The sequence below is a fragment of the Dendronephthya gigantea genome, unplaced genomic scaffold, assembly GCF_004324835.1.
Source record: "Dendronephthya gigantea isolate DGI-Jeju-01 unplaced genomic scaffold, DenGig_1.0 000015F, whole genome shotgun sequence".
Lineage (NCBI taxonomy): Eukaryota > Metazoa > Cnidaria > Anthozoa > Malacalcyonacea > Nephtheidae > Dendronephthya > Dendronephthya gigantea.
In genome coordinates, this window is record NW_021163025.1 from 603576 (window position 1) to 629461 (window position 25886).

Sequence of the window (25886 nt, forward strand, 5' to 3'; positions counted from 1 at the left end):
GACTGCCGTTCCTGTGAATCGTGTATTGGTTTTGGTACTTCAGCTCGATGTAACAATGATATAAGAAACACAACATGCGGCAATATGGCTGTTTGTGATAAGCTAAACAACAAAAACACGCCAGCGTTCGGATATATACTTGTACATTAGCTTATAGATATATATACCACGTGCACGACGCTCAATATAAACAAAATAGACACGAAATTAAAATAGAAACGTGGTATAGAAAATGTTAGTTAGTAGTTATATTCGCGCCTTGTAACAATATATTAATTAGTTCGAAGCGGCCTTATTTTCGGACCTCAAGACCTTCTTAACGGGCTAGATTGAGTATAGAAATTAGGATGGGCCAAGTCGAAATTATCCGACAAGTACCTCCTTGGGATAGATGGAAAACGATGAGCTGGGTGAAAGCGTGTAGGAAGAATCTATATCAGCGATCACAGAATTCTTCAGACGTATTCCCATTCATTTATTTTTATATTTTTATTCTGGAATGAAAATTCCAACTATATAGTTGGAACATTCCAAATCCTTTATGTACTCTCCAAAATTTAATTTACTAGGAGGATTATAGATGCACAAAGGAGGCTTGCGTGTCCAAAAGTGTTCACTTACTCTAGGACAGGTGCTACAAAATACTTCATTAGGTATGCATGTCGTCGACGCAAGCGAGGTGTTCGTTTTCAAAGTATAGGATAGTAGCATGTCAGTTTACGAAGAATACCAAAACACTCGCTCGTATAATAGAGTAATAGGCGGTGGTCTATGAACTATCCATATATACACTACTGTCGAGTTGGACTGCCTGGTTGCGGTTCAGTCACGGTTAGGTTGCGATCGACAGAAAGGGGTCTCTGGACCAACAAGGTAGCCTACGAAGTCGAAGATGGTCTTGAAGGCTTGACAGAAAAACAAACAAAGTTGGCGTTCTGTTGGAACACACCATTCAACAAGATTTGCCTCGGAATGAAAGTCAATGGTCACACAAGATGGATAGCGCGCTTATAAATCTTTTTCATGTTTCAATGCATGGGGCGAAAAACTTTCCTTGTAGTCAAATGCTTGGGTAGCCATGCCATTCTAGTCAATAGATAGGCTAAACCTCTTTGAAATAAACTAGAAGATTTTAAAATGTTCAGAAAACTTTCATTTAATGAAAACATCTCAAAAATATACTTATGTCAAAGTATCTTAGCATCTTCTGGCTTATCTAACAGTAAAAACTTGCAGAACAATTAACCTCGAAAGGCCGGAGAACGGTTTGTAAAAGCCTCATTTTTAACCGCTTGTGCAAAGAAAATGAAAAGTTGAAAATCAAAGTTCATTTGAAGAGGTGAAAGCTTGGACTCTTTTGTGCAATGCATCGCAATTTCAGAAAATTTGATAAACATTAAGTCCGCCGCGAGACGTTTCAAAATTGGACTTTTTTACCGTTTACTCCGCTCTTGCGTAACTCTTTTCATGCAAGAATGATTACATGCATGAGTGATAGTTCGAATGACGTACTTAAACATAACTAACAATGAATACTCTTGTTTCATTATTTTATTTAGCAAAGAGTGCTGGTAATTACGTCATTCGAACTATTACTCACGCATGTAATCATTATCATTTATAGACCTGGAGCGAGGGGAATTCGACGAAATATTACCCCCAAGGGAAGATATATCCCGAGGGCTTCGCCCTGTTTATATCGAAACAACGTGTAGGCAGCGCAAAAGCTGGGTGAAATGGCTTCTTTTGCCTCCATTTTGAAATTGTTGACAACCTCGAGTCGTATTAACTTACTGATCACGTGATACAAATCGAGCTTTCTGATTGGATGATTTACAGTTGAGATATAATATTTAATTATATTGCATGTATTGCGTGCAACATAATCGAATTCCGTAAAACAATTAAAGTGGTATATAGTAACTATATATTATATATACGACCACGACTGTACATCAGATACAAGCAGGCAAAACATGAACTGAAGAACGCATTGGCACGCAAGTTTAAGAAAAAGTATATCGCTATGAGTTGCGTGTGGTAGCTACAATACGTGAAAATTACAATTTACATATAATCAGATTAACATCCGAAATGTGTTCAATGGCAAACCTATTACAAATCATCATTGCGTTCATTTTCGTTTCACAAATGGCACAACCGGGTGGCAAATGCTCAACGCAAGCCGTTTTTCGTAGATACGAACAAAAATACTTGGCGAATCATGTCATCGAACAAAAGCAAGCAGATTCAGAGTTGGAATGTGGTATGCACTGCGTTGTACATGGTTCATGTGCGTCAATCAATTATAAAACTTCTGGAATTGGAAAGGGTCTGTGCGAGCTCAACAGCAAGAAGACTCAAGAAACATCCGATGTTGATGAAAAAGCGAACCCTGAATTCAACTATTTTCATCTTATTGTCCCAGTACGTATTATATTTATATAAAGTGAGAACACATGTTTCTTAAAATTTAAAGTGCATTTGTTAAAGATGAGGTAAAGTCCGTTTTGCGCATATATTCCGCGCATCAACACATTCCATCAGTGGTGGAGCAACTTTTGGAATGTTAATGATATGCGATATGAGCGCGTAGTATTACAAACAGCAGTTCGGGAGCACAATTATTTTATTTTATGTCGCAAGGCGAAGAGGCTCGAATTGCGAGTCACGACGATAACTTATCATATCATAAGGCTGCTAGAAAAAAAGCAATATTATGCTGAAAGGAATGCTCCAAGAATTTATTTGTTGAATGAGGCCCGAAATGGCGAGGCTATTTGTTGTCGCTAAAGACGCTACCTTCTCGCTTGTCCTACAATTACAAATATATAACGTTTTAAATAACGGCCGGTTTATTTACAAGCTTCGCTTTATATTTTCTTCAAAATATAACAATATTTTTTCAAAACATAATATAAAATAAGCATATTCATCACAGCCGGTCAAGCGAGAAGAAAATAAGAAAATTATGACGACGCATACGTCATGTAAAGATTATATAACCAACGTAAACAAACATTGTTATGCGCAGAATATATGCTCAGAACGGACTTTACATCATCTTTAAGGAACATGTATTTGTATATGAAGCAAACTCAGCGTATAATTAAAATGCAGGATAATGCATATACAGTACTGTCCAGATATTATACCAAACAAAATTCGCGGTTTAACCTAGGTCAAACCTCGGTTTGATCTCGGCCTAACTCAGTCTGACAAAAATTTCAATATTTTCATTTGGTTATTGTGCTGTCGTTCTCAGCTGCATAACATTTAGTTCGGAAGCAAGCGGCCACTGCGAACGTATTTATTTCCCTTGCGGTCCTTTGCATGCCGTTTCTATCGGTCGTTCGCAACCGAGCCGCAGCTATTTTTTCAGTATATTTTTGCTGACTTAATCTGCTGACTTAATATATGCATATAAACCTGCAGGTGGATATTTTATATAGCAACTGCCTACAATAGACAAGAATGCTGCACGATCCGCGTTTCGAAGATTGAAACGTCGAGAAGCATTTTTGTCTATTTTAGGCAATTGTCATGCTGCCCCTTGGTTATATTGGATATTATTCTTACGAGTTATATCACTTCATAGTACTCTGAAGTTGTATGCGGAGACAAAAAATAATTCTCAAAGAAACAAAGCTGGCTCCTACAAGTCAATGGTCAGACAAGATGGATAGCGCTGGACTACTCCACAAGTTCGTTATACAACGTGATCAGAGATGGTAGTTTCAAAACCGAAAATGTCGCGAAGCAAGCATGGAAATCTCGTATCGATGGTTCAGCTTTGCAGAATAACTGTAACGGAGAGGGATTTAGTATAAATATAACACATGAAGTGCCAGGTTCAATCTATGTTCGGGTCCGCAAAAGTATCGTGGCAAATAATGAAAACGACTTCCTTTCCTGTGACTCGTGTATTATTTTTGGCACTTCAGCTCGATGTCACGATGATATAAGAAGCACGACATGCGGCAATATGGCAGTTTGTGACTATCTGGAAAACAAAAACACACCAGCATTCGGATATATACTTGTACATTAGTCCCGCAATAAACCTCTGGGAAGCATACTATAACAGTGCCGCTAGAAGCTTTATTACGCGGGGGGGGGTATTCCTATATTCGCGTGTTATGCCCGACAGATATTTCTTTTAATAGCGAATTGTTTTTACGCTTATTTGGACATGAACGTATCTACAAAAAATCCCATGATTGCAACTAATATTATGCGTGATACTATGGTTATGAAATACTATGGTTATGAAATTATACGCGAGATATGCAGGTTGCAGGTTGTAGCAATGATATTAGAAGCACAACATGCGGTAATATGGCTCTTTGCGATTGACTAACAACAAAAACACGCCAGCATTAGGATATATACTTGTACAAAAAACAACTCTGAGAAGTACATTAACAGTGCCGTAGTTAGAAAATTGCATGACGGGGGAGGGGCAAATATTACTATATTCGTCTTATTTCTTTTGATAGCGATTGTTTTTAAAACTTATTTGAACTTAAATTTAGATATATTTGCGCTCTCTAATGCGCTCCCCAACATCGATACTCTTTCACATATGTGGAAATGACTTTTTCACGACAATTACCACTCAAGAGGGACTTAGCTTTAAACAGTGTATAAGTCAAAATTAAATATCACCCTTGCATCTCTCTTGAATTAGTCAACTCAAGTGTACAGTCATTCTGTTACCAGTTAACACTTATATGTATGGAGAATAGAGGCAGTGGGGAAGCCAACCTTACGATTTAGTCATACTATGCAAATTTTATATTATTATCATTATTCATTTCTTTAGAAATTCATTGCTTTCACAGTCAATGAACAACAAAATATTAGCATAGCATGACTAAATTGTCAGGCTGGCTACGCCGCTGAATAGAGGTATTCTTCATTATCAGGGTAAAAAATTCCCATTTATTTTATATCTCTATACTGGAATGAAAATTCCAACTATAGTTTGAACATTCTAAAGCCAAGCGGAAAAAACAGTAAAGAAGAAGTATAATATCTACTCTTCAAAATATAATTTACTGAGAGAATTATAGATGCACAAAGGAATTATTCACATACCAATAAATAATTTATTGCTCGCTGCACTTGAGACTTAATGTATAGATTTGAGACTTTAGTCGAACGCATGAGTAATTTCCCTGGAATTCTGATGACATGAAGATTACGTGTTACATGTAGGTTATTGTACGAGGTCTAAAGCACAGAGCTCGTCATGACAAGGTACCTTTCAGATATGAAGCTAATGAAATGAAGCGATAAGGGAGGCTTGCGTGCAGTAGCGTAGCCAGCTTGTCGATTTGTCCCGCTATGCTAATATTTTCATATTCACTGACTGTGAAAACAATCGATCTCTAAATTATAATAACTCGAAATTTACATAGCGGGAGAAGCCAAAACATGTTCTCCACTTTAGGACAGACGCAACAGAATACTTCATTAACAATGCATGCATAATGCACTTAAAGCCAAAACATGTTCTCCACTTTAGGACAGACGCAACAGAATACTTCATTAACAATGCATGCATAATGCACTTCTGTATCATTGACGCACGCGAGTGTTCGTTTTCAAAGTATGCGATAGTAGCCTGTCAGTTTACGAAGGATATACTAAATCATTCGCTCGAATTCTCGAGTAAATATAGTACATACATACACGGTGGTCTATGAAAAAAAATGCCGCGATCTGAACAAACAAAGGCAGGAGTATTTCGCGATAAGGTTCGTGGGTTTTTATTGACTTTAAAAGCCATCCGTTTGCCTTCTGCATTCAACACATTCTGTCTTCTGTTGTTGATGTTTTTTAATCTTCAAACTTTTGGAGAGGGAATTGACTTTTGTTTCGATGGAACGAAAAAAGGTAAGACCTGGAACATTTTTAAAGCCGAACAACAAATTCAACTTAGAAATAAATTAAATTTAAAAATGTTAACGTAACGTATGTAGGCCTACTTTTTAACAAATTATAATAATTGTGGTAAAACGAGATCTTTTCAAATTTTAGTTAAGGTTAACCATCATTGGAGGATATGTGTTAATTTTTTCCGGATAAAGGTTTAATATTCTTATTGTCTTTTTGCACGTTTTTTGATATGTTATAAGGCTATCGTTTAAACGGGAAGCTAATTGGAAATATATCGACCAACTCTGGACCAGAATGTGCTATGAAATGTGCAGGACAGAGTGGATGTAGATCTGTCAACTTTAGAAAAATCCGAAGTTGTGAGGAAACAGAAAATCAGTGAATTACTCGCAGACGTCGCCTCACAAACACCTGAAGTGGGTTTAACTAAAAATGAAAATTTTGATCATTATATACTGCTCGATTGTAATGGTGTAAGTATACATCAAATTCGCTAATATCTTAACTCATTGCAAAGTGCATAGTTCATTTTTCACTTATATACTTTTAAACCTTATTCCTTACAAGAAAGACCGACTGCATGCACGTAATTCAGCCGATAAAAACTTGAAACGATAGTTTCTGTCTAATATTTCTAGAATTGTTAAGGCCCAAATTTTTAGACACAACACATGCAGTGTAAAATGACGGCGACGAATTTCAAATGTTGTTTTGCCTCTATCACAATCATCATGCATGCAACTGTTGAATACGTTCCACGCTCCGGATTGCTGCAGTGCATTGCAATGATGACTGCTTTAAAACGTAAAAGTTTAGCATTGTTTTCATTCCACAGAGTGCACAAGCGTATATTCCGAAAAGCGATGCTTAAAATACCTGCAGAAAGTCTAGATGTCAAATAAAAATATTTCAACACTGTCAGTAATTATCCATAAATTATTACGAGCCATTCGCGTTGCTTTGGTAATTCACTCAGTATGTTAATAATTAATGGTTAGTTTATACACTATTTTTAAACTTAAGTGTGTTTAAATTGAAGTGTTTATACATACATTGAGTTATATTAACGAGGCAACGCTTGTTGGGTTATTTATTGTTTCTCACTCTTCAATATCAGCTTTATCGGAGGAATCAAATTCGTTTTCGTTCTAGAAAACACGTTTTATACAAGTCTGCTTCCTGGAATTCTCTTCCCTCTGAAAGTTTGAATTATCTACAAGTCTGAGTTATCTAGCTATACACTGGCCAATTCTTAAGGTGTCTACATATTATATACAACTGGCCCAAGATCTTTATGGCGGAGCTCTCAAGCATGCATAGTTCAATTGTAATTAAGTTGATGACAAGCGCTACATCATTCAGGATCCCTTGAATGATTATATTGATCCACTGGTCCACAGCGGTGGTCTTATGTAAAATCAAGAACCATTTGTGACATGCAAAGCTTTTATAGTTTGATTGTTCATCTGTCAAACGATGAAAAGCTGAGCGATGACGAATTCCAGTTTTGCCCTTGAAGTTATTTTGAAATTCAAGCCTACATAGCTAGTATATTGTGGCCTATTTTCGTCCTTACCTAGGAACACCTTTATTTCTTTATCAGACATTAATGGAGGATAATTTTTCTGATGTACATTTTGTACTTCCTTTTGTCAAATTTTGACCAGCACCCCAAAACCCCCCGTGTTTATGTTAATAAATATATTTATAAGTATATTTTATCATGAACATAAATACGTATGTCTAATCACGGGGGTTATTGGGGTGTATATGGTCCGTGAATCAAACTGATATCTTTTTTAGAAACCTTTGGACGCTCCCCCCCCTACAAGCGCTCCGACAAAAAAAACCTCATCAGCAGGTAAGCGTTATGAAGTCATAACAACCAGTTTGTGATACTAGTAACCTCACACGTTATATAACTTTCCCAAGATATTGACAAAAATTATATTTAAACAACCTCTTCTGTTCTGATAGCAATAGGATCAGCTACCATAATTTGTTTCTTTTATCGAAGGCAAAGCAGTTAATTAATTTTCAAATTTTTAGGCCTACCATCAACATGTTCGTTTAGAATTCCTTACCTTAAGCTAGGTAATTTATAAAGTAATAGAGCAATGTTTTCCTTTTCAGCAGTGACAGTTGGTCCAGTTCTCGCTTCATCTTGTAAAGAACTACTGGAGAGGAACAGGTAAGGTACTCACGCAGAATGTAAATTAATGAAAGAAAATACAGCATCGGGATTTTTTTATATCAAAATTATAATCTTAATTGGAAAAGCTTTCGTCATACATTTTGATAGCTAACACTTAATTAATAAGGAACTTTTAAAACTGAACTTAAAAATGATGTAAAAATGACATCGAAACGTCGCTCTAATAAATTAGATTTATCGCTTTCGCTTCTATGAAAATGATAATCGTTAACAAATAATGGCGCCACATGTTATTGCGCTTGGATATACAAGACAAATCAATCATAATAAATACATAAAGTCGCTAAGAATCTGATTATTTACGATCTAGATCTCTCCCAAATGTTGTTTACAAGTTACAAAATGTCTCGCTCGAGCAATATGATGTTTATTGTCACATGGATGCAATATCTGGGTGTGGAGGAGGAGGCTGGACCCTACTGATGAAAATTGATGGCAATCAGGTGAAGATCTTTAGAGAAAAATAGAAAACCACAACTGTACAGAAAAAACGGTGTTATTATAGGAAATAACTATTTCATTTTCAGAACGATTTCAACTATAACTCTTCATACTGGACCAACAAGGTAGCCTACGAAGTCAAAGATGGTCTTGAAGGCTTGACAGAAAAACAAACAAAGTTGGCTTCCTACTGGAACACACCATTCAGCAAGATTTGCCTCGGAATGAAAGTCAATGGTCAGACAAGATGGATAGCGCTGGACTACGCCGCAAGTTCGTTATACAACGTGATCAGAAATGAAATTTTTAAAAATACAAGTGTGGGGAAGAATAAATGGAAATCTCTTATCGATGGTTCAGTTTTGCAGCCTAATTGTAACCAAGAAGGATTTAGTATTAATATAAAATATGAAAAAAATATGAAAGAAAAAGGAAAAACCTATGTTTATTCAAGCTATCTTCGGGTCCGAATTGGTATCGTGGCAAATAATCAAGACGACTGCAAAAGTTGTGACTCGTGTATTGGTTTTGGTACTTCAGCTGGATGTAACAATGATATAAGAAAAACAACATGCGGCAATATGGCCATTTGTAATAACTTAAACAACAAAGACACTGCAGCATTTGGATTCATACTTGTAAATTAGTCTCACAAGAGGCCTCACAGAAGCATATTAACTTAATTGTTGAACCAAATCTTCATGAAATCAACACATCAACATGAACCTACGATAGTATTTCTATATCGAGTCTAGTTCTTTGATATCCTACATGTATAACCACCTATTATAGGTATATAGGCATATATAATTTAAAGATCTAAAATAGAGCACGCAAAGAATGTTCGTTATGCATGTACATATAATGTATACGCTACAGTATTAAATGGAAATTTCAATATTCAAATAGATTAGGATATGACGCACCATATATAATGTACCTTTAAAAAAGAGTTTCTAGGCAAATATAAAAAACTGACTGGTCGAAAGATACATACTGGTTCAAAATAAAATTAATGCACTACCAAAAGCGTTTTTGCATCACTCGCAAAGCATACTTCCCTCCATGTTTCACTGCAAATTCAAGTATAATCAACTATATACATAAAATCTCATTCCTATAAAACAATTGAACTCACAGACAATAAAAAAGTCCGCGTATGCAGTTATACGTGAAGTCTGCAATGTTTTTACGCTTAAACTATAACTATAATGATCATTGCACAAAAAAGATAACATGACTACAAAAGCAGTAGACTATAAGTAAACTGTAATTGCCCCATTCAAATAATGAAAAGGTTTCCTATCATTACATTATAGAAATTATATTTCCGACGCATATTATTGCATAGCCATAGATATTTGGTGAATCTTGTATAGCTACCTCGCATTCAAGCCCCAACCAAGGCCAAAACTGCGTGGGAACAAAATGATTGATGCTTCGACTTAAATCAAGCCTTAAATTATGTGCGCAATCCGTGATGCAAATGCAGACTCCAGTATCGCTATAAACTATAACAGCGTCCGCCCCCCAAAGTTTAGGCCAGTAGTTATTTCTAGCTTGTGAAATGTCAAGTGATTGATTGCAGATCTCTCAGTGGTTGCAAATCCTTACATTTTCAGTGCGTCGCATTTCATACGGTACCACATAATGTAGTCTGCCTTTATGCTCTCTATATAGAATTATCGAGTGCCTATATATTATCACATGTTATATAACCTTACTTCCAATGCTGTTCCGTCGACGATTATTAAAATATATCTATTTATTCCACCAAAAACTAGACATGCATTTTTTGTTTCGAGTTCAATTAAATAATCATAAAGTTGCACTGACCGAATTTCCTTACAATATAAATAACTTATACAATCTGCACTTATACCATGCATAAAAAATATAACTCACGCATGCAGTATAGAATTATATATGAAGGCATACAAACAGCCATGTAACACAAACAGCCATGTAACACAAACAGCCATGCAACACAAACAGCTAGCTGTTTGATTTAAAATAGTGACACTGCATTTTCTGTGCTAGGCAGGTGTAAGTATAATGATATATACTTGAATCCTGAGTTCTTGAAACACTCTATACCTAATACTAGTAATCTGTCATTTCTAAAATACAATCTATGTATTCAATGTCTTGCATTCGCCGGCCAAGGTCGCCAGGAAGTCCCCTGATATTAAAAAGAATATTTTTGTTCACTTATTTTAAAGACCGAAATAGCAGTTCGAGAAACGACTGCTAATTCATATTGTTTTATGAGTGGATGTTTATGAGTGGATATTTGGGAATAAGTTAATTACTATTTGACAAAAAGCGCTATGGCAACCATGTACTATTATATTAATGCGACCACGACTGTACATCAGATATATCACGCAACACACGAACTAAAGAACACATCGGAGCGCAGGTTTAAGAAAAAACCCATACGAGTAGCCTGTGATAGCTATAAAATGGCAAACCTACTAGAAATCCTTTTTGCGTTCATTTTCATTTCACAAATGGCACAACCCGGTGGCGAATGCTCAACGCAAGCAGTCTTTCGTAGATACGAACAAAAATACTTGGCGAATCATGTCATCGAACAAAAGCAAGCAGATTCAGAGTTGGAATGTGGTATGCACTGCGTTGCACATGGTTTATGTGCGTCAATCAATTATAAAACTTCAGGAATTGGGAAAGGTTTGTGCGAGCTCAACAGCAAGAAGACTCAAGAAACATCCGATGTTGATGAAAAAGCGAACCCTGAATTCAACTATCTTCATCTTATTGTTCCAGTACGTATTATATTTATATAAAGTGAGAACATGTATTTCTTATAATTTAAAGTGCATTTGTTAAGGAACATGTACTTGTATATTAGGCAAGCTCAGCGTATAATTAAAATGCGGGATGATGCATATACAATACTGTACAGAAATAACTTAACAAAAACCGCGTTTAACCGGTCAATCCTCGCTCTGATCACGGTTGAACCGAGGTCAGACCGAGGTCAAGACGCGGTGAGACGGCGCAGCTTAATGCTGTGCTGACTTAATATCCACCTGCAGCACCTATATTTTATAACAACTGTCTAAAATAGACAAGAATACTGCACGAGTGACTCTCCTCGCGAAGATTGAAACGTCGAGAAGCATTTTTGTCTATTTTAGGCAGTTAATTGCCATGCTGTTCCTTGGTTATATTGAATATTATTCTTACGAGTTATACTATACTTCAAAGTACACTGAAATTGTAAGCGAAGACAAAAATAATGAGTTACTCGCTGACGTGGCTTCAGAAACACCTGCAGTAAATTTACCAAAGAAGAAAATTTTGATCATTAGGCTATGTACTGCTCAACTCAGAGTGTTAGTGTTATTTTCACTTACATTAACTTCGTTGTTTGCAAGAAAGCGAATTTTTTGTATTTTTAATTTGTTCGTTTCCACAGAACTTGAGAAAATTAGAGCAATATTTTTCGTCGAATATTTGTAGAATTGTTAAGGCTGAAATCTTTAAGCAAAGCACATAAAATTTAATCACTGGACAATGTTTTATAATTTGATTTTTAAACTTTATTGCTTACAAGAAAGGAAACTATCCGTGCATCAATTTGTGCGTTTCCGAGTCAGTTTCAATTTCTGCGTTCGACTCCCGCAATGCATTGTAATGATGACTACCTATAGCTTTAAAATATAAAGGTTTAGGATTGTTTTCATGCCACCGATTGACAAGTATATATTCAAAATAAGCGATGCTTAAAACACCTCTAGATGTGCAATAAAAATATTTCAACACTGTAAGTAATTATCTATTACAAGCTATCCGCGTTGCTTTGGTGATTCATCCAATATATTAATAGTAATGGTTAATTTATAACCTGTTTTTAAACTTAAGTGTGTTTAGATTGAGGTGTTTATATAGACATTGAGTTATATTAAAGAGGCAACGCTTCTCACTCTTCAATATCAGCTTTATCGGAGGAATCAAATTCGTTTTCGTTCTAGAAAACACGTTTTATACAAGCTGTTTCCTGGAATTCTCTTTTCTCTTCAATGAGTTATCTAGCTATAAACTGGCCAATTCTTAAGGTGATATAAATGGCCGAAGATCAGTCTTTATGCAGGTGCTCTCAAGCATGCATGCAATCATAATAATTTAGTTGTTGACAAGCGCTACATCATGCAGTACCCATGAAAGATTATATTGATCCACTGGTGGTCCACAGCGATTGTCTTATGTAAAATCAAGACCCTTTTGTGAAATGCACTGAAGCTTTTATAGATTGCTCATCTGTGAAACGATGAAAAGCTGAGCGAGGACGAATGAAACAGTTCTGCCCTTGAAGTCATTATGAAATTCTAGCCTATATAGCTAGTATATTGTGGCCTATTTTCGTCGTTACATAGCAAAATGCAACACCTTTATTTCTTTATCAGACATTAATCGAAAATAATTCTTCTGGTATACATTTTGTACTTCCTCTTGTCAAATTTTGACCAGCACCCCAATAACCCCCATGTTTCTGTTATAAAATATACTTATATATAAGTATATAAAATATACTTATAAGTATATTATATAAAATATACTTATAAGTATATTTTATCATGAACAAAAATACGTTCGTTTAATCACGGGGATTATTGGGGTGTATATGGTCGGAATTAAAGTAATATCTTTTTTAGAAACCGTTAGACGCTCCCCCACCTACAAGCGCTCCGACCAAAAAAACCTCATCAGCAGGTAAGCGTTATGAAGTCTGATAACAACCAGTGTGTGATACTAGTAACCTAACACTATATTAACATATATATTAACAAAAATTATATTTAAACAACCTCTTTCGTTCTGATAGCAATAGGATCAGCTACCATAATTTGTTTCTTTTATCGAAGGCAAAGCAGAAAACTCTTTTTCAAATTTTTAGGCATACCATCAACATGTTCGACAGTAATCTTGAACTCGAAAATCGTTTATTTCGAAATTCTTTTACTTTATCCTATGTGATTTATGAAGTAAGAGAGCAATGTTTTCCTTTTCAGCAGTGTCAGTTCTCGCATCTTGTAAAGAACTACAGGAGTGGGACAGGTAAGGTACTCACGCAGAATGTAATTGAAATTAATGAAAGAAAATGCAGCATCGGGATTTTTTTATATCAAAATGATAATAGCTTAATGTCCCTCTAATAAAATAGATTTATCGCTTTCGCTTCTATGAAAATGATAATCGTTAGCAAATAATGGCACCGCGTGTTAATGGTTTTTGAGTTAACTTAAATTTTGAAATGACAAGACAAATCAATCCTAATAAATATATAAAGTCGCTAAGAATCTGATCTCTTTACGATCTAGTTCACTAACTAATGGTGTTTACAAGTTACAAAATAACGTCTCGCTCGAGCAATATGATGTTTATTGTCACATGGATGCAATATCTGGGTGTGGAGGAGAAGGCTGGACCCTAGTGATGAAAATTGATGGCAATAAGGTAAACATCCTTAAAAAAAACAGAAAACGTGCATGTGTGCAGAAAAAATGGTGTTATTATTGGAAAATAACTTTATTTTTAGAACGATTTCAACTATAGCTCTTCAAACTGGACCAACAAGGTAGCCTACGAAGTCGAAGATGGTCTTGAAGGCTTGACAGAAAAACAAACAAAACTGGCTTCCTACTGGAACACACCATTCAACAAGATTTGCCTCGGAATGAAAGTCGATAATCAGACAAGATGGATAACGCTGAACTACGCCGCAAAGTCGTTATACAACGTCATCGGAGATGGAAGTTTTAAAAGCACAAGTGTCGGGAGGGATGCATGGAAATCTCTTATCGATGGTTCTGTTTTGCAGAATAACTGCAACGAAGAAGGAATCAATTATGTAGGCAATAATAATGGACGTACCCATTTTGTGCGTGCACGGATTGGTATTGTGGCAAATAATCAAAACGACTGCAAAAGTTGTGACTCGTGTATTGGTTTTGGCACTTCAGCTCGATGTGACGATGATATAAGAAACACAACATGCGGTAATATAGCTGTTTGTGGTCAGATGGGAAACAAAAACACACCAGCATTTGGATTTATACTTGTACATTAGTCTCGCACGAAATCTGTGGGAAGCATACTCACAATGCCGTATAGTTGGGAGCCTAATTGCATGGCATGGGGCAAAAATTCCTATATTTGTCTTTTGGCCAACAGATTTATTTCTTTTGACTTAAGGTTATTTGGACATGAATATAAATAAACAAATATTTGCCCTGCCATATTAAGGTTCTAGCTACGGGCCAATAATAAACTCGGCTCAATTTGGTCGAAATTGTTGTGAACAGGTCAAGGTGTTGGATTTGTGATTATAATATTGTGACGCGTGTGTGTGCACTTAACCACGACTGATTTAAAACCAGCAGTAGGGACAAAATAACATCCGTATACTATTTTTAATCCGTGGAAATGACTTTTTTTCACTACAATTACGACCCAAGGGAGACCATGCAGAGCTTTACGTGCACGAAAATAACTAGCACACATTTCATAAGGCAGTCAAAGATGTATCAATCCATGACAGAATTTGTTTAAATTCTAATCTTTCGATAGGTCTAAATATTTTATAGTAAACAAATGCGCATATTTGTAGACAATAAAAAGCTCTATAACTTTTCGCATTAAGCAACACACAATTTTAGGTATGCGTATTTTATGAAAATGCCATTAATAACCTTGGAACATTCCATATGTTAACGGGGCCTATTAACTGGGACGATCTTCTTAAGTATCCCATGCAGGTTTCATGGAATACTACAAATAGCATGATAGTATAAAACTATACAGGGTTTGTGCATTGTTCTTGCTGCTGTCGGGCTACTACAGACAAATTGTGGGAAGGTAATTAATAAATTGTAACGATAATCATTACCCTGTTAGTATTTCTAGTCACATCCAAATTTGATCGCTCATATCCATTTTTTTAAGCTCACATTCATATTTGATCGCTTTTAACAACAATCTAGTTCACTAACCAATACTAGTGTTTACAAGATGCAAAATAATATCGCACTTGAGCAATATGAAGTCTAGTTTCACATGAATGCGATATCGGGGTGTGGAGGAGGAGGCTGGACCCTAGTGATGAAAGTTGATGGCAATAATTAAGGTACCAACCCGCGGAAACAATAGACAAGTTTATCTGTCTAGATATTTAATTTCCGGACTATTTTTTATAGTTTAGTAAATCATCGATTTGTAGAAACACAACGTGCATGTGATTGTTCTCTATGCATAACTTTCGATCTCTCAACTCGGGCATTCATCTGTGTGCAACTGATGAAGCTATGATAAGCCAGTTAAAGCTTAATTTTGAACACTCCTGAGAAAGAACAGTATAATACAAAAGGACAAGCTTTAAATAACGTGAACTTGCAAACAAACCTTTGTTAAAATGCTACAATGCTCAGGAAAAATCACAGAAATTACTGTGGTTATTCACATATGATATATTTTATTACAATACTTGATTATCACCTGCCTACCTATCTGAAACTATCAATTATTGACTGAGTACTCCAAAAAAATTGCAACGGTGGGAGTGCACTACAGTTATATCCCGAAATAGCCGTGATGAAATTTGAAATTGAATTTATAAGTACATATAAATTATACGTAATTATAAACTTGAATTTTTAATAAAATAGGCTATAGCGAACTTCACCTAACATGTCAAGCTATTATATTCCATTAAGAGCTATTATATCTATATGCATTAAAGCTATATTGCGACTTGGAAATAGCTGTGATGAAATTAAATTTTTAATTTATAAATACATATAAGTTTCATGTAATTACAAATTTTTAATGATATAACTTTACCTAGCATATCAAGCAAATTATATTCCATACCGCGCATGAACAAGTGAACTTAGATTTTAATTTCAGCGTGATAGCGACTCATATCATTCAGTCTACGTGGACTCTTCGAACAGGAATACACGATTATGTAATTATATATATAGCTATACATTGTACCGATATGCCGTGCTCTCAACCGGAAACGACGAAAGAAATATCCCATCAGTTATGTAATTTTTTATCGACATTGCAAGCTGGATGTTTAGTTTCTGTTTCTTTAAGATTCAGTCTTTTGTTGCTGATCTTCCTAAATCTTCAAACATTTGGTTATGGGCACGACTTCTGCTTCGATGCGTCGAAAGAAGGTATAATTATATGCTTTAAATTGTATTTGCGTATAAATGAAGGTCAAAAATTAATTGTTCGAACCTTACAAAATAGGGTCGCGAAACTAATGAATCATTCTTTGTCGAGTTAAAGTGATATACTGCAAAAGAATTGAGTGTCTCAAGGAAGGGCTTCAACACATTCTCTCTTTACTTCAATAAGTTATATAAACTTTAAGCTTTTACTCATTTTTTTTATAAGCGCGTATATAAGCGGGCAACGAATCCTACAAACTTTCAATTGAACTTCTTTTAGATCTTATAGATCCAGAGATACCAGGGCTGCCAGATTACTGAAAAAATAGGTCAATTATTATTATCATAACCTAAATTTTCTTTGCTTGAAAGAACGAATTGATTCAAAGGACCGCCAATGATAATGTTTGGCCTATTTATTTGCAGAATATTGAATATATAGAAACCCCGAGAGAATTAACAATTATTGAATGAGGTTGAACATGATATGAAGAATTATCAAGCCGACGTTTGTGGTTATGAAAACCAAAGCTGAAGGCTGAGGTCGCGTGATAATGACAAACATACGCTTGATAATTCTTCATATCATGTGAAAACCGAATTCAATAATTGCTTTATTATTTATTTAAAAGAATGAATATTACAACTTTGAATTGTTCGCTTGAACTTGTGTCGATTTCGCATTCCCGTTCCTTTGGGACGTTGATGTCTTCGTCATTGGTGTGACCTCATAACGTGGAATACGATTATTTATGACACGTTATGACGTAGAAACGTGCAAGAAAAAAGTCGTATCACACGTTATGATGTCACACGTTGGACATGACGATTTCACACAGGGCTATTAGCCAATCAGAGGCTGTGAATTCTTTTAAATAAATAATTATAATGATTATATACAATTTAAAGATCGCAATGGATCTCATGCAGGGTTGACTTTCGTTTCATTCTTAAAAAAGAGCGTTATTATTAATGCTTATATCAATACACATTTTGATACAGATTTAGACTGTGATATCGCTATTTGTCAAAAATTATTAATGATGTTCGTTTTTTCTTGCTTTTAAAGGGTATCGCTCACACAGTACTGTTATCCGCTACGTGGCTGCCCTCACAGGGCCAGAATGCGCCTTTGAATGTTGGAAACAAGACGGATGCAGATCAGTGAACTTCAGGAAAACTCCAAGTTGTGATGGAAAGGAGAACTGCGAGTTACTTAGGGATGATTTGAAAGCTGGTGTTAAAAATTTCACCAGGGATGATAACTTTGATCATTACGTTTTACTGAACGTATGTGTATTTAAAATTGATAAGTGAAATTTTAAGTCGTTTTATTCCATTGAAAAACAATTTTTCCCGATATACTATTTTGGGTGTTTTCATGATAAATCACCTCACTTGAGGAAATTACCCTTAAGACATCTGCCACTATTATATCTATACTATTAGTGGTTAATATTAATAGTTACACAATTAAAACGCGGAATTGATAATTTTTCTTAAAGCTAATTTATTCCCTATTAACTTTTAGAAACCTCCAGGTAAGACTACACAAAAGCCAACAACAGGTATGAAAGGAATTTAACCTTTAATAATTCGGAAACTAAGTTTCATCTTTGACGTTTACAGTTACGCAAATTGCTAATCAGCCGATTGTTCCTAATAATTATATATCTATTTTATTGCGCGTGTCCCGTTTTGTAGTTAAAAAGTTGTTATCGTCTTGTAAAGAACTACTGGAGAGGAACAGGTACAATTGCTACCATTAAAAAGCATGTGTGTAAACTATTGAATGGCATTTACAGCACCATTTATTAATAAGCTCTCTCACTTAGTCAAATTCGCAAAATTTCTTCCACTTGTGCAGGCTCATATTGTCAGCGGACAACTTAGATAAAATTGAGAGCAGTACGTACATCGAAAAGCTTTTAGTTTTCGGTATGAAAACTGCTGGAAAACTGAGCCATGTGTACTGGGAGAAAATTTGCCGAATGTGACCAGCGTTGGAAGGTGAAAATTCCGAAAATTACGTCCTTGCTTCTAGAAAAGATGTTGAGATTATGCCTAAACCCTCCTGCACATGCATCTTACAACACATCCATCTCTGATCGCTTTATTATCTAGTTCACTAACCAATGGTGTTTACACATTAAAAAATAATGTATCGCTCGAGCAATACGAAGTTTATTGTCACATGGATGCAATATCTGGGTGTGGAGAAGGAGGCTGGACTCTAGTGATGAAAGTTGATGGCAAAAAGGTGATTACAATATTTAGAACAACACGGAAACAACGCGCGCAAACTAATCCTTACAACAATACAGAAAACAGCGAGGGCATATGAGACAGACAATTGTGTAACACAAAGAAATAACCATTTGATATTTTTAGAGCGATTTCAACTATAACTCTCCATACTGGACCAACAAGGCAGCCTACGAAGTCGAAGATGGTCTTGAAGGCTTGACAGAAAAACAAACAAAGCTGGCTTCCTACTGGAACACACCGTTCGATAAAATTTGCCTCGGAATGAAAGTCGATGGTCAGACAAGATGGATAGTGCTGAACTACGCCGCAAGTTCGCTATACAACGTGATCGGAGATGGAAGTTTTAAAAGCACAAGTGTCGGGAAGCAAGCATGGAAATCTCTTATCCATGGTTCAGCTTTGCAGAATAACTGCAACAGAGAGGGATTTAATCTGGAATTGATACCTCTTACCGTGTATTATATTCCTGTACGGATTGGTATTGTTGCAAATAATGAAAACCACTGCAATTCTTGTGACTCGTGTCTTGGTTTTGGTACTTCAGCTCGATGTCTCGGTGATATAAGAAGCACAACATGCGGTAATATGGGTATTTGTGATCAGGTCAACAACATAAACATAGCCGCATTCGGATTTATACTTGTACATTAGCTCAGCATTAGATCTATAATTGGCACACAAAACTATTCAACATGTCAAACCTAACCTGTTACGTCCGTGCTTTCTTCAACCATGCACTGATTTACATGCAGGAAATAACAATAAATAAGTAAATATATATCCTCAAATTAGTTCTGTTGCTTCGCGCGGTCATTAACGCTGGTGAAAAACGGCTTGATTCCGTTTTCCATTAGTCGAATTTATTTGCGCGACACGAAGCGATATATCTAAAATCTGGTGATGTGGTTTGCGAAAAAATTCGCCGCGAAAAGTGCAATCGCTTCCTACTTTTTATCTGTTTGCAAGAATAAATTCGCCTGGTGGAAAAAAATGCTGACAATTAACGCACAGCGACGGGCAATCAAACTACCGTCAGCGAAGTAGTTAAACGCTATAATAATCGTCAGTGAAACTCTTGTTGTGTTTCATGAAATTTGACACAACACCAAATTCGTTAGTCACAGTATCTTTATTGGTTAAGAAGCGATGGTGATGATGCTAATGCCTTCTGGTTGAAAGATTTTTTATATCTTTATTAGCCTGTCCATTGCTATACAGAATTTGAGCGGCAATATTTTTACCTATATTTTTATCTTATTTTTAAAAATTTTAAATGGTAACACGTTAAATGTCGGTAAATTTTAGTCATTTTTAATATCCGCGCCTGTTATGAGTAAAATTGATGAAATTTATTAAAATAAGATCTGTTTATACTTTATAATAGTAAACCCTACTGTGCAGTGTCAAACGCGAACCGCTGGCGCGATATTAATAATTTGCAATTGTGCATAATTTATATTGTATTTTGCTCAAACCTTTTTATCACCCGTCCGCCTAACTGAAAGTTAAGAATTGCGATCCTCTTTCAACAATTTAAAACATTTTGAATCGTATACTCCATGCTGATAATATGATAAACATTGTAATATTATGATGATACATGTATATGTGTATGTATATTAGTACATCTTAGCTTAGTACAACTTTACAAAAAATAATTAAAAGTCAGAAGTAATTTCTTAATATTATTTCCTGGGGTTATGTGTATTTAAATCAGCATTTGATTAAAAGTTATTACATTTTACATGCAGTGTGAACAGGTGAAACTGGATTACCGTTCTATATAGCGTCAAATACATCACGGATGCATGCAGTGTACCTTTATCGCACAGGACTAATATATACTAAAAACCTCAAAACGTGTTTTAGAAAACTATATTACACTCGGCTAAAACCTGGATATTGGCTGAAAATATATACACGTCGTCTTCTCAAATATGCTGCGCTCTTATTGGAGAAAGGCAAAAGAAATTTTCAAACGGCAATGTAAGTTTCTGTCAACTTTGCAAGCTGTGTGCTTGGCTTTTCTCTCTTCGAGATTCAGTCTTGTGTTGCTGATCTTCCTAAATCTTCAAATATTTGGCCATGGGCACGATTTCTGCTTCGATGCATCGAAAGAAGGTAGGTTTAAAATTGCATATGCTTTCATGAAGAATGTAGAATAACGGGAAAAAGAGAGTCGCCAAAATAGCTAATATGTTTAATGTGACTTTTTCTCAGCCAATGTAAAGGCCAATTTAGACTACACAATGAGTTGTGTGCAATTATCATTCTGACGAATGCAAAATAAGGCCTCTAGTATGCCATAATCTTCATTCATATCGACAGTTGAGGATGAAATTTAAAGTGTCGCGTTTGCACGTGTATTCACACGTTCACATACGCCTGGGTAAGAATAGTATAAATCGACAAATCGCAAACGGGCCTTAAATGATATACTGATAAAACACAGGCGTCTACAAGGTTGCATATTCTATTATTTATTGCGTGTCTGGGCGGCAAACAAACGTTGAACGCCACGAAAGACAGATGCGGGGAAAAAATTCTAGGAAGGACTTCAAGAACTTGTTAATACCGCGCATGCCAAGCAATCAACGCCACGTCTCACTTAACTGTGCTTTTTTAAAATCTAGGACTTCAAGAACTTGTTAATACCGTGCATGCCAAGCAATCAACGCCACGTCTCACTTAACTGTGCTTTTTTAAAATCTAGAGAAACAAAGCTTCAGTCAGATTGCTGAATAAATTCCTTCGGTTTGAAAGAAAGACATCAAAGGGCCACCAATTCTTTGATGTCTGCCTTATTAATTTATATTCTGTATGTATGTGCATGCATGCATGCATGGGAACCCTGAGAGGGTAACATCAATACAATCCGGGTTTCCACAAGGGGGATGGCGATGAAAAAAGAGTGAAACGAAAAAGATAAAAGGATGCACATATAATGTATCTTATTGGTAAAATTACAGAGGAGATTATTTAAAATTCCAGCCTCTGATTGGTCGAGCGACCTCGGATTATTACGCGATAATCACCTTAGCATGCAGATTTTTCAAAATGGCGGCGAGTTGTTTATTTCAAAGTAAAGAAATGAAGAAATACGTTATTTAAAACAAAAACACTGTACCTGAAAGCAAACGACGAATTTCTTCGAATACGAAAACGACGAATAATTGTTAATATCAACACAGATCCCGCCCTCCCTCGACTCCCGACCTCCCTCAATTGTGGAATATAATGCAAGTATACACAACATTTGATTTTTGTTGTATTTTTAAAAAGCAGCATTTCTTTACTTTTAAAGGGTATCGCTTCAACAGTGTTGTTATTCGCTACGTGGCTGCCCTCACAGGGCCAGAATGCGCCTTTGAATGTTGGAAACAAGACGGATGCAGATCAGTGAACTTCAGGAAAACTCCAAGTTGGGATAGAAAGAATAATTGCGAGTTACTTAGGGATGATTCCGAAACAATGGAAAAAAATTTCACCAAAGATGATCATTTTGATTACTACCTTTTACTCAACGTAAGCAGTTAGATGGAAAGAGATCACACAAAAGAAACCTTGGATTACTAATAATGAAATCATTTTTCTTTCTTTACTTTTAGAAACCTCCCGATCAGACTACACAAAAACCATCAATAGGTAATTCCGCAGCTTATGCCAAATATAGTAGATAATTTCAAGGAGTATTTGAGAGAACTTATACTGTTATGTCTTACTAAATATCAATGCATTGCAAGTAGAAATAGTGTCGTTCAAATAATGAAATTGACAGTACAGGCATGCTTTTTAAGTCGATAAACCTTCCCATCCTTATTTCAGAGCTTCAACTCTCAATCAAATTATGTGTCCCGTTTTTATAGATGAGAAACCGTTATCGTCTTGTAAAGATCTATTGAACAGGAACAGGTACCATAATAAAAGTAATTGTCAATATTAATATTGAAAGACATGTTTATATTGCACTGGTGAAAACTGTTTTTCACTTTTTTATAAATCAGCAGCGGGTGGAATCCTAGCTTTTCCTGCAATCTGATTGGCTGTAACAGCGGGCGAGATTTTACGATATCTGACTACTCTCCGAAATCCTATATTTTAAGTTCGAGCGAACGAATTAGAGCGTATATTTGATTTGTTTTTCTAAACATTTATTCACAAACGTTTGACTTTTTTATTTTAAAATATATGGACCAAATGATAATCACGATAAATTGAAGTGAGTTTTAGTAAATTAAACAAATTAGGTTTTGATTAATCATATTCTTGTATGTTTGCATTGTGATATCAATGAGTAAATTAGCTTCTAGGTACACCACGTAAGTATTTAATACTGCAAAGCCTTCGGTCTGTTAACCCGGGCCTTCATCAGTGCAATATATAGATTTTCGCTTTTTAATCCATACACGTTTCACTTCAAGAAAACGAGTGGAATGGGTCGGAAGAAAGAAAAATTTCTACGCTTCCAAAAAGATATTGACATTTCGACCAAACGTCCAGCTCTCAAATTGCCCAAAAACTGAATGCACGTGCTCCTACTGGACACAATCACTCATACTTGATCTCTTTTTTATCTAGTGCTCTCCCTAATGGTGTTTACAAGTTACAAAATAACGTCTCGCTCGAGCAATATGATGTTTATTGTCACATGGATGCAATATCTGGGTGTGGAGGAGGAGGCTGGACCCTAGTGATGAAAATTGATGGCAAAAAGGTTATGATAACCTTTAGAATAACCAAACAAAACAACAGAGGGCAGACATGGATGATTTATTTACATAAAAAAATGTTTAATATTTTGCTGTATTGATATAGAGAACCGTTTGATATTTTCAGAACGATTTCAACTATGGCTCTCTACACTGGACCAACAAGGTAGCCTACGAAGTCGAAGATGGTCTTGAAGGCTTGACACAAAAACAAACAAAACTGGCTTCCTACTGGAACACACCGTTCAACAAGATTTGCCTCGGAATGAGAGTCAGTAGTGAGACAAAATGGATAACGCTGGATTACGCCGCAAGTTCGTTATACAACGTGATCGGAGATGGAAGTTTTAAAAGCACAAGTGTCGGGAGGGGTGCATGGGAATCTCTTATCGATGGTTCAGCTTTGCAGCCTAATTGTAACCAAGAAGGAATCAATGCAGACAAGTATTATGCATCTTTGCATTTTGTGCGTGTACGGATTGGCATTGTAGGAAATAATCAAAACCACTGCGATAGTTGTGACTCGTGTATTGGTTTTGGTACTTCAGCTCGATGTGGTGATGATATAAGAAGCACAACATGCGGTAATATGGCTGTTTGTGATCGGATGGAAAACAAAAACACACCAGCATTTGGATTTATACTTGTACATTAGTCCCGCACGAAACATCTTATAGAATCGCTCCCACTAATAGGAATTTTTATATACATACAAATTTTTCGCCTGATTTCCTTTCTAAATGGAGTAAATTCGACCCTAGCAGTCAAAATTAAAAAGAATATCGAGGGAAACTTTTCGTTCGCTCGAAAACTTCAGCCTAACAAGAAGGAAAGAAATCACCACAGCTAAAAAGGGCATACTGGAATTAGTATAATTGTCAGGTTTGGCTACAAAATATCAAGTAGTAGGGAAAATATAGCCTGGCAAAGTAAGCAATGTTTGTATACTTTTGTCTTATGGGCGGATAAGTGTAACTAATTTATTCACACACTTCCGGTCGTAATACAATTAAAAGTATAAAAAATTCCCCAACTTCGCTTGGTTATATTTTCGGTATATTAACAATACTAATTTCGCATCCAAAACTTACAAATTTTACTAAGTTTAGCATACACTTTTAATCACGCCTAGGTGAGAATGTCTACAGATCACGTATAGTTAATTCTTGAAGTAGATGAGCATGCATGTCATTCAGCAGGGGCCGGTTGTTCAAAAGCCGGTTAACGGCTTAACCCCGGATTAAAGCAAATCTTTACATTAATTTTTTAACCTCTTGTTTGCAAAGTTCATAATAAATTTTTCATAAATAATTTCAAGAAGTCATATTTTCTAAACGTTTTACAACAAACGGTGGCTCAAAAGCACATGAACTAAAACTCTTGAATAGAATTGAACCCTGTGCATTGTTCCGAACATGCAGATTACACGGTCGCTAATATGCGCTAGAAAAAAGGACGCGCCCTAAAGCCGCATAGAACGTGTGAAACCAATCAATTACTACTACGTTTAATAATAGCAATGGACAGACGAACTGTTAAAATTTGAATTTTGAAAAAAAATGTTCAAGAACAAAATTTTATGATGGATGAGGTCATTAATTTATTGTCTCGAAGATTTCCTTGCATATCATTCATACGTAATAGTATAATTTCTCGTGTAATTACGGATAAACATGCACTCGTGAGTTTTTAAAGACTGCAAATACCACTCGTCGTTCGGACTTGCGCTATTTCCAGCCTTTAAAATCTCACTTGTGCTTGTTAATCCGTAATTGCACTCGAAATTATACTATTACCTATACTATTCATACTTTATCATAGACGTTATTGTTATCAAAATCAGCATACAAAAACAACTATATTATAGTTTACATATGATATTATTCAATAAAGCAGGTGAATATAATACAAGGCGACGTGCGATACAGGGATAGCATTTGTGATATTAATAGAGTGTTCAGTTGTTCGGTATCTGAATTCATACGAAACATGGCAAAAAATTGCACCAGATGGGCCATATTTTCTCTTTTTTTTGTTTGGGTGAAGCTGGTAAGCTGCTCTGAACAAGTCTTATTTCATAGACGTGCAGACATCTATTTTAACGGCTTTGTTATGCGAGCGGAGCGCGCAGATACCGAGATT

At 35.7% G+C, this 25886-nt stretch overlaps 3 protein-coding genes across 3 annotated transcripts; all 3 read left to right on the forward strand.

Annotated features, from left to right (window-relative positions):
- The first annotated feature begins 6280 nt into the window (after positions 1–6280).
- LOC114520026 (uncharacterized skeletal organic matrix protein 5-like) lies at positions 6281–9479 on the forward strand. The gene is made up of 5 exons (XM_028540223.1): positions 6281–6377; positions 7708–7765; positions 8038–8095; positions 8430–8562; positions 8647–9479. Exons 4-5 carry the CDS (start codon positions 8497–8499, stop codon positions 9205–9207), a joined length of 627 nt encoding a protein of 208 aa, XP_028396024.1. The 5' UTR covers positions 6281–6377; positions 7708–7765; positions 8038–8095; positions 8430–8496; the 3' UTR covers positions 9208–9479.
- A 1711-nt stretch (positions 9480–11190) lies between these two features.
- Positions 11191–14792, forward strand: LOC114520171. Its single transcript, XM_028540396.1, has 3 exons — positions 11191–11349; positions 13934–14044; positions 14127–14792. The coding sequence occupies exons 1-3, from the start codon at positions 11191–11193 to the stop codon at positions 14655–14657; spliced, it is 801 nt and encodes a 266-aa protein (XP_028396197.1). The 3' UTR covers positions 14658–14792.
- A 4169-nt stretch (positions 14793–18961) lies between these two features.
- On the forward strand, positions 18962–24649 carry LOC114520172. Its single transcript, XM_028540398.1, has 7 exons — positions 18962–19027; positions 19159–19426; positions 22340–22560; positions 22644–22680; positions 22902–22947; positions 23614–23749; positions 23872–24649. Exons 1-7 carry the CDS (start codon positions 18962–18964, stop codon positions 24397–24399), a joined length of 1302 nt encoding a protein of 433 aa, XP_028396199.1. The 3' UTR covers positions 24400–24649.
- Positions 24650–25886: the final 1237 nt, after the last annotated feature.

Bases quoted from the DNA above. Each gene is read 5' to 3' on its own strand.
- LOC114520026 (XM_028540223.1), top strand. From the start codon at position 8,497: ATGGATGCAATATCTGGGTGTGGAGGAGGAGGCTGGACCCTACTGATG. The intron at 8,563-8,646 runs GTGAAGATCTTT...TTTCATTTTCAG, and splicing joins TGAAAATTGATGGCAATCAG to AACGATTTCAACTATAACTC.
- LOC114520171 (XM_028540396.1), top strand. From the start codon at position 11,191: ATGCACTGCGTTGCACATGGTTTATGTGCGTCAATCAATTATAAAACT. The intron at 11,350-13,933 runs GTACGTATTATA...GGTGTTTACAAG, and splicing joins ATCTTCATCTTATTGTTCCA to TTACAAAATAACGTCTCGCT. The intron at 14,045-14,126 runs GTAAACATCCTT...CTTTATTTTTAG, and splicing joins TGAAAATTGATGGCAATAAG to AACGATTTCAACTATAGCTC.
- LOC114520172 (XM_028540398.1), top strand. From the start codon at position 18,962: ATGGATGCAATATCTGGGTGTGGAGAAGGAGGCTGGACTCTAGTGATG. The intron at 19,028-19,158 runs GTGATTACAATA...TGATATTTTTAG, and splicing joins TGAAAGTTGATGGCAAAAAG to AGCGATTTCAACTATAACTC. The intron at 22,948-23,613 runs GTACCATAATAA...TTTTTTATCTAG, and splicing joins GATCTATTGAACAGGAACAG to TGCTCTCCCTAATGGTGTTT.